This window comes from Nicotiana tomentosiformis, chromosome 9 (assembly GCF_000390325.3).
Source record: "Nicotiana tomentosiformis chromosome 9, ASM39032v3, whole genome shotgun sequence".
Taxonomy (NCBI): Eukaryota; Viridiplantae; Streptophyta; class Magnoliopsida; order Solanales; family Solanaceae; genus Nicotiana; species Nicotiana tomentosiformis.
In genome coordinates this window covers 82,176,736-82,184,958 of record NC_090820.1, presented here as the reverse complement: position 1 = coordinate 82,184,958, position 8,223 = coordinate 82,176,736, and the positions used below count along the sequence as shown (strand labels likewise).

The window sequence follows — 8,223 nt, the reverse complement described above, 5'->3', positions numbered from 1 at the left end:
TCTAACATATATATATATATATATATATATATATATTATACATAATTAATTATATTTTTGAATATTTGTTTAGCTAATATATTTATTTATGGCCAACGGGCTGTGTAATTTGCCCGTGATGATATCATTCCTCCACTAAAAAGGAATAGTAGTAGAAATAGAAATTATTCTTTGGCTGTGGGTAGTTAAGTAATTTTGTTCCTTGAAGAGTCATTTTCTCAGTTTTTTCAGTTTTTTTTGCTCCTCGTTCATTCTTCGAGGCCATTCATTCCCCGGGGGGGGGGGGGGGGGGGTGGGGTGTTATCAGGTGTACCCTGTCCCGGCTTCTGTTGTTTTTCTTTCTGCTCCAAAATATACTCACTAATCACTATCTTCTTTTTTTTGGACCCGAAAATCCAATCGGTAAAAAAATTTACAAAGCCCTAGCCACCATCACAAACTATCAATTTTTTTTCCCACTCAATTTTTTTTTTCTCTTCTCGTCAATGGATTCTCAAACCCTAATAATGATCGGAGCTCCACATCAGCTCTTCAACATCTCCCGCCGCCGGTAACTCCTCGCCGCCGCCCTATTTTCCATTTGTTCGATTATTACTTTTAGTGCGTAATATTCATTTTGGAGCTTTTAGTGCTTATTTATTGTATGTTTAGGTTAATGAATGAACATGCAAAAGCTATGAATGAATAAGATTGTGTTTCGAGCTTAGTTTACTTCATTTACTTAATTAACTATTATTACTACTGTAGGAGCAAGTGTTTTACTTGTGTATTTAATAAGACAGCTGAAGTATGAGGCCTTAGCTCGTATTATTAGCGTTTTGTAGTTTTTATATGGAAAAATAATTTTTTTTTATTGGCCGAGGTATCTGAGCCAGCTTGTGCATACTTGACTATTACGCGGCTTACTTGCTAGTGGGCGGAGCTAGGGTGGTAGAAGAGGGTTCAATCGAACCACCTTCGCCGGAAAATTAGTCTGCATATATAAGGTCAAAAATATTTTTATGTATATATATTAGGTGTTGAATCCCCTTCATTTTTTCTCGTGTTTGCTTTTTTATTTTGCTGAGAAATCCTGGCTCTGCCATTACAGTGCTACCGCCCATGTAATAGTTGTGTATGTTTGGTTAATGAATGAATATGCAAAAGCTATGAATGAATAAATATGCTTACTTTATTTACTTAATTAACTACTATTACTACTATAGGAGCAATTGTTTTACTTGTATGTTTAATAAGACAACTTAAGTATGAAACATTATCTCGTATCATTAGCGTTTTGTAGTTTTTCACTTTTTTGTGCGGAAAATGTTCTTTTTTAAAGATTTAAGTAAGATACACTGACAATAAAAAGATTGTTCTTACACTTCAAGTGAATATTAACTTGTGATATAATAGGTTAGTTATCATTTTTACTTCATTGTGAATTAATGTTTATGAAGAAATGTACTTGTAATTATCTAACTAGTAACTTGATTATTTAGATACTTGTTTCACACATAGAACTTAAACTTTTTTTTTATGACGAAGGTCTCAGAGCCAGCTTGTGTACACCTCGACTATTACACACGGTACCTACTATCTCCCACCAACACATGCACCCGGTAACTCTGTGCACCAAGGCTTAGACTGATGGAAAGAAATCACCTAGTTTTTTATCGCCGCTGGGATTTGAACCTGAGACCTCATGGTTATCGTCTCACTTCATTAACCACTAGACCACATCTTGCATGGGAGACGTTGTAAATCGTCATCTTTATATGTTTTCTATTTTTATTATTTGATTGTCCCTTATATCTTCTTTTCATTCCCAAAATTGGTGCTTTTTTTGTGGGGGAAATAGTAGACTCCTACTAGTTTGGATTGAGTTGTCATTAATGTTTTCTTTATGCTCCAATAGACTTTGTTTTTGGGCCTAAAATCCAATCGATAAAAACTATAAAGCCCTAGCCACCGTAAAAGAATCATCAGAAACAAGCAAAAAGATTTCTCTCATGTTCTTTTTCTCTCCCCATCAATAGATCCTCAAACCCTAATGATTGGAGCTCCTCATCAACTCTTTAACATGTTCCGCCGCGGGTAACTCCTTGCCGCTTTATTTTCCGTTCGGCCGATTATGTTTGCTCTATGTTACTTTTTCATGTTAATGTTTTCATTTTTAGAGTGTAATTTGTTTTTCTTCTTATTTTGGAGATTTGATTGCCTATTTATGTAAGTTTGGTTAATGAATGAACATCTAAAACATATGAATGAATAAGATTGATGGGATCTTTCGTATATAGAGCAATTTTGCGAGCTTTCTTTACCTACATTTACTTAATTAATTACTATTACTATTTTAGGAGCAATTGTTTTACTTGTGTATTTAATAAGGCAACTGAAATGTGAGGCATTAGCTCGCATCATCAACGTTTTGTAGTCTTTTGTATGGGAAACATTGTTTTCATTTTTTGACAGAGGTGATTGGGGCACAAGCTCGACCGTTGCACCTGCAACCTCCGGCCAGTATAGGTACTGAGTAACTCTGCCTACCAAGGTTTAGGCGGGTGAGAATAAATCACCTAGTATTTTGTTGTCTATGCTGGGATTTGAACCCGAGACCTTATGGTTCTCCCGGCCACTACGCTTTCTATTTTTATTGTTTGATTCTCTCTTATACTACTTTTCTTTTCATTCCCAAAATTAGTTTTTTTAAATAGTAGACTCCTAGTTTGGGATTGAGGTGTTGTTCATGTTTTTACTGTTGTTGATGTTGTGCTTGTATTCCTAAGGATGTGTGTTTACCTCTGACCTGCCGAATTGCTGTCTAAAGTTTGTCTTTTTTCGTGTGGATGATGTTTTATGTTCTATTTTCTTAGTCATCTATTAATCTGTATTAGTAATTTCTTCAGGAGAGTATTTCACCATGGTGAAGCATTTTGTTTTTTGATGGTTTTGTTCCATATCGTCGTTATTCTGGCCAAAGGTGAACCATGTTCAATGAAGGGAATGCAAAACCAAGCAGAATATGTTACATTTATGTCCTATAGAGCCAATGACGATTCTGAGTTCGAGGATGGCTTTACTGGTGATTTGTCATCCGGATTCGTTCTTGAGAATCCCGTCCCTCGCCAAAGTCCTGATAGCGCGTGTTCACATACTGACTTATTTTGCTTTCCTCCAAGATTGCGTGGTTTTTTGTCTGAAGAGAAGAATGCGCAATCACAAGTCGAAAAAGTTTCTGGGGTTCAATCCAATGTTGCTTTCCCTATAGGATCAGATGAAGAGAATACAAATATTAGTAGGTCATCCGATTCTTGTATTTTCAAGTTCTTGGGTGGAAGAACAATTTCATGCTATCTGAGTTATCAAGAGTGTTACAGCGAATTGCCTTGTGGTTGTATAAGAAGGAATAGAGAAAATGGTGTTTCTTTTGGTGGAGGACCTTTGTCTGATGATAAACATCAAAATTCGAAACCAAAAGGGGAAGACGAGACAACCAGGTTCAAGTTTTTGGGTGGTTCTTCCCCTCATGTAGAAATCAATCCCCCTGTGCTGGATTGGGGGGAGAAGTATTTATATCGTCCTTCATTAGCTTTTCTAACTGTTAAAAATACTCGCAGAGACAGCACACTGACTGTATTTGAACCTTATGGAACCAATTCTCAGTTTTACCCTTGCAATTTCAGTGAAACGTTGTTGGCACCTGGTGAAACTGCGTCAATTTGTTTTGTGTTTTTGCCTACATGGTTGGGTCTCTCTTCAGCGCAATTTGTTTTGCAGACAAGCTCTGGTGGTTTCTTTGTTCAGGCGAAGGGTTTTGCTGTTGAATCCCCATATCGCATACAGCCTTTAGTCGGTCTTGATATTTCCTCTGGTGGAAGGCGGAGTGAGAATATTTCATTGTATAATCCTTACAATGAAGCCCTCTATGTGGAGGAGGTAACTATTTGGACGTCTGTTTCTTCGGGAGATAATACCCGTTATGCAAAGGCAATTTGTAATGTAAGTAGAAGTGAAGATTCAAACAGTAGTTTCAACTTGCTCGGTGTTAAGGAGTGGTTGGATATCAAGGGTAGTGAGGTTGGTATTCCTCTAATTGCTATTAGACCCCATAGAAATTGGGAAATTGATCCTCAGAAAACTGAGACCATCATAGAATTAGATTTCCCTAGTTATACTGGGGGTGAGATATTTGGTGCCTTTTCTCTGCAGTTGCTTAGCTCTTCCAAAGGTAAAGCTGATACAGTTGTTATTCCTCTCAAAGCAGAACTGGACAAGACTTCAGCTTTTAGTGAGCTCACAGATCCACTTTCTGTGTCTTTTGAGACTGTAGGACCATGCGCTGCTGATGGCACTAGTTTTGTAGCTCTTTCAGTGAGAAATAATTCTCCTTATATATTGAGCATTGTCAGGATAAGTGAGACTGGAGAAAACACCGAGCATTTTCGGATCAGATATGTTGAGGGATTGCTACTCTTTCCTAGCACTGTTACGCAGGTGGCTGTTGTCACTTGCACTCCCCCAGCTGTTAAGTTGCTTGATCCTCTGCTACAAGGAGAGGATCAAGCTCATGAAAGGAGCATGAACTGTAAATTGCTAATAACAACTAATGATTCGAGAACTTCTGACATTGAAGTTGCTTGCCGGGATGTAGTGAGCCTTTGTTCAGGAGGTAAATTTGACTCTTCTATTGGTCATGGAGAATACTCTGACGAGGTAGAACTAGGAAATTCAAGAACAATGTCTTCCAGCAGCAGCATGCATTCACCATCAGAAATCAAGGTATTGGAATTCTGACATTGGTTTTTATTATCTCTCTAATTTTGTGGGTGTAACATCTCTTTTTCAGGGGATTTTTTAAACACTTAAATGAGTAAAAATAATTTGTCGAACTTGTAGAAGTTTCAGGGTTCAAATTCTTAAGAGTTAAAGATCTAAGTTTATATGTATTTTTCCTATTTGATGAATTTTTGCTGGCAACTGGAATTTATATTGATGTTTTCATCTGAAAATCCTGGGGCAAGAAACTCAAACTAAGTCCTTAAAAGTATCTGTGTATGTAGAATGTAGAAGTCCTTTATTATCAGCATAACCTGTAACATATGAAAGGCGGAGCCATGCAATACCATATCAAGTAAAATTCAGGGGCTTGCCTCTTCAAAAAAAGTACAATTCTGGACTCATCTTTTCTGCCTAATCTATAGTAGGATATATGCCGTGTTAAAATTAATCCATCAGAAACACTAGTTTCATGTAAAGTTGGCATGGTTCATTGCATCTAGAGGCTTCCTTGCCCATACCATAACCTTGGTTTCCAATCTCTGTTTTTGGACTGGAACCCACTTTCTCATTCATAAGGATGTAAATTTTGTTATGACTCTGGATTGGACTTTAAGATATTTGATTAGGACTTCTGTGGAAAAAGAACTGTGTGGTGTTCTGTTCGTATTTCAAGATGCTGGATCGAATTTCCTCCCCCTCTGGCAAAGTTCTATCATCACTTTGCGTTTTTCTAAATACATAATAGGGAAGAAATTCTTCTGCAAATCTGCCCGTAATGATTATCAAAAGATATTCTTTGATTTCATATGCTTGAATCACTGTAACCACTTCCACAGAATTTAGCAGAAATGATGGAAATGTGCATAATGAGCTGTGTTTACTACGTCAGCAGAGTTGTAGTTCTGACCCGAATTTATTTCATGTAAAACTTCACTTTTTAAGCTCTGTCAAACAACTCTAATTCTGTCCATGGTTAATCTGAATGTACTTGTTGTGGAGATAACTGTCATTATGGTATTAGTGATATGCCTTCTTCATTTAGTACAGTTGTATATAGAATTAGCTCTTGATTGTTGATATGTCTATCCATTTAATATGTAGGCCGTGGATACAACAGTGGCAGATGAGTTGGTATTGAGGAACTGGAAATCTCAAGCTACTGCAAATGGCATGTCAGTACTGGATGAAAGTGAAATTGTGTTTCCAGTGATTCAGGTTGGAAGTCATCACTCTCAATGGATCACGGTAAAAAACCCAAGTCAAAAACCAATCTTGGTTCAGCTTGTTCTGAACTCCTGGGAAATTATTGATGAGTGCAAGACTTCAGGAAGCCATTTGCAGCCTTCTCTATCCAGTAGAATAGTTGGCAATTATTCTATTGCTCCTAGGAGATATGGTTTTTCGCTAGCTGAGAATGCAGTAACTGAAGCTCTTCTTCATCCTTTTGGTAGAGCATCATTTGGTCCAATTTTATTTCAACCTGCAGCTCGATGTCAGTGGAAAAGTTCAGCTTTGGTCAGGAACAATCTTTCTGGCGTGGAGTGGTTAACTCTCAGAGGATCTGGGGGGTTGCTTTCTTTGGTCTTGCTTGATGAGTTTGAACCTGTACAGAACCTGGACTTCAAATTAAACATGCCAACCCCTCTTAATCTCTCTTCTTCGGGTGTGTTATATAACATGAAGGATAATTCTCATGCGTGTTCTCTGTCATTGTCGAAAGAGCTTCATGCAAAGAACGTGGGTGACTTTCCCCTGGAGGTCAAAAAAATTGAAATCTCTGGAACAAAGTGTGGAACAAATGGGTTTGTAATAAATAGTTGTAAAGGCTTTTCTCTTGAACCTGAGGAGTCTATAAAGCTTGTTATATCATATCATACTGATTTTTCAGTTGCCACTATACAGAGAGATCTTGAACTGGCTTTGGCAACTGGCATTCTTGTTATACCTATGAAAGCTAGTCTTCCTATCTGTGTGCTTCATTTCTGCAAGAAGTCTTTGTTCTGGATGAAGGTGAAAAAATTGTTGTTCACAATTCTTCTCCTAGCTTCTTTGTTCTTTCTGGTTCTTTGGTGCATCATACCCCAATTCGTGGCCTTTGGCTCCCATGAGTGCTTGCCTAAGAGTGGTAAAAGCTATATTGCATCTGCAGATCATGCTGGAAAATTGTCTTGCATGCATCCTAGTGACAAACAGAGTGGCAAGTTCGTCTTCTCTAAATTGAACGGTTTGCTTAGATCAATTGGGGAAGGTGAAGCACTGTTGTTGGAAAGTTTTGGTACATCTGAAGATAGTCAAGCTGCCTCCGAAAATCAAGGTGTAACTGATCACAATCTGAATCATTGTGCAGGATATAACTGTTTATCAAATACCCAAAAGGGATTGGAAGTGTCAACTTCTACGAAGTCTGTAGCAATTCAGAGCGCTGATACAAATGCAACCTCCAAAAGCAGTAATCTCACTGTCAAAATTGGAAAAGAGAAAGGGAGGCGGCGAAAGAAGAAAAAGAATTCTGCAACTGCTTTGGCTGGAGTTTTTGAAGTTTCAAGTAGTCATAGTGGCAATTCTACACCATCGTCACCCTTGTCTCCTACCTCAAGTTCAACACCTAGCCGCCCATCTCCACAGTCTACTGATGTGGATAGATCTGCTAAGCTCAGCAATCCCTTTGCTGGTGTTGGTAACGATCAATGTAAAAAGAGTACTCACTCCGAATTTGCATGTCAGAAGAATGTATCTGAGACAAAGGCGACAGTAACATATGGTGGCAAAAATGCTTGTTTTCCTCGTCAAGAGAAGCCCGCTGCACCAAAGAGATTAGCTAGCAAACCTGTTCTGTTGCCTTCAGCAACCTTCCCTTGTGCTGATAAATCTGCTCCTCGCTTGATGTGTCGTCAACCACTATTGGCTTCAAGTTCTATAATTGCTCCACATCTGCGAGCTCCTGGATCTAAACCTCAAAATCAGGTGGCAGTTAAAACTGATGAAAAGATGGGGTTGGAGGAAAAGTTTACTTATGATATCTGGGGTGACCATCTTTCCAATCTTCCCCTTGTAGGTAGGTCAAAGGAGGTATCGGAGATGCCTCCGCATGCTATAGAGAACAGCTCCAGTAGCTTCTTTCTAAGGGGTCCACAGACCCTTAATACCAACTACCAAAAGACAACTGTAAGTTCTGACCGTGAAGGTTAATGAAAATTTAGTTAAAATCTACTCTGCTGTCTGATATATATGTTAGGTACAACTTACCTCGTAGATAACTTGTACAAAAAAATGTGCATAATCACGTTTTAATAAAAGACAAGTAGGACACAACTAATTGCAACTATAAAACAGATCAATAACCATTTGATAATGGGATGTAGAACTTTAGACACACCTGTATAATGATAATTTGCCAAGAAAGTATCAAGTGACACAAGGTTCTGTTTAATCATTTTGGCTGACATGGATTAAACCGTTGTT

The 8,223-nt window shown here is 38.1% G+C and overlaps 1 protein-coding gene across 5 annotated transcripts; it reads left to right on the top strand.

The window, feature by feature from the left end:
- The first annotated feature begins 293 nt into the window (after window positions 1-293).
- Window positions 294-7,971, top strand: LOC104117464 (uncharacterized). Of its 5 annotated transcripts, none has more exons than XM_018778040.2 (4): window positions 294-550; window positions 2,889-4,761; window positions 5,863-7,009; window positions 7,109-7,971. In XM_018778040.2, the coding sequence occupies exons 1-4, from the start codon at window positions 486-488 to the stop codon at window positions 7,948-7,950; spliced, it is 3,927 nt and encodes a 1,308-aa protein (XP_018633556.1). In that variant the 5' UTR covers window positions 294-485; the 3' UTR covers window positions 7,951-7,971. The 5 variants fall into 5 exon arrangements, with proteins under 5 accessions (XP_018633556.1, XP_033517507.1, XP_018633552.1 ...); XM_033661616.2 differs by adding an exon at window positions 1,528-1,568 and having other exon boundaries at window positions 5,863-7,971; XM_018778036.2 differs by having other exon boundaries at window positions 5,863-7,971.
- Window positions 7,972-8,223: the final 252 nt, after the last annotated feature.

Coding starts and splice junctions, on each gene's coding strand:
- LOC104117464 (XM_018778036.2), top strand. CDS start 486: ATGGATTCTCAAACCCTAATAATGATCGGAGCTCCACATCAGCTCTTC. Junction 551..2,888: donor TTCAACATCTCCCGCCGCCG/GTAACTCCTCGC, acceptor TAATTTCTTCAG/GAGAGTATTTCACCATGGTG. Junction 4,762..5,862: donor ATTCACCATCAGAAATCAAG/GTATTGGAATTC, acceptor TTTAATATGTAG/GCCGTGGATACAACAGTGGC.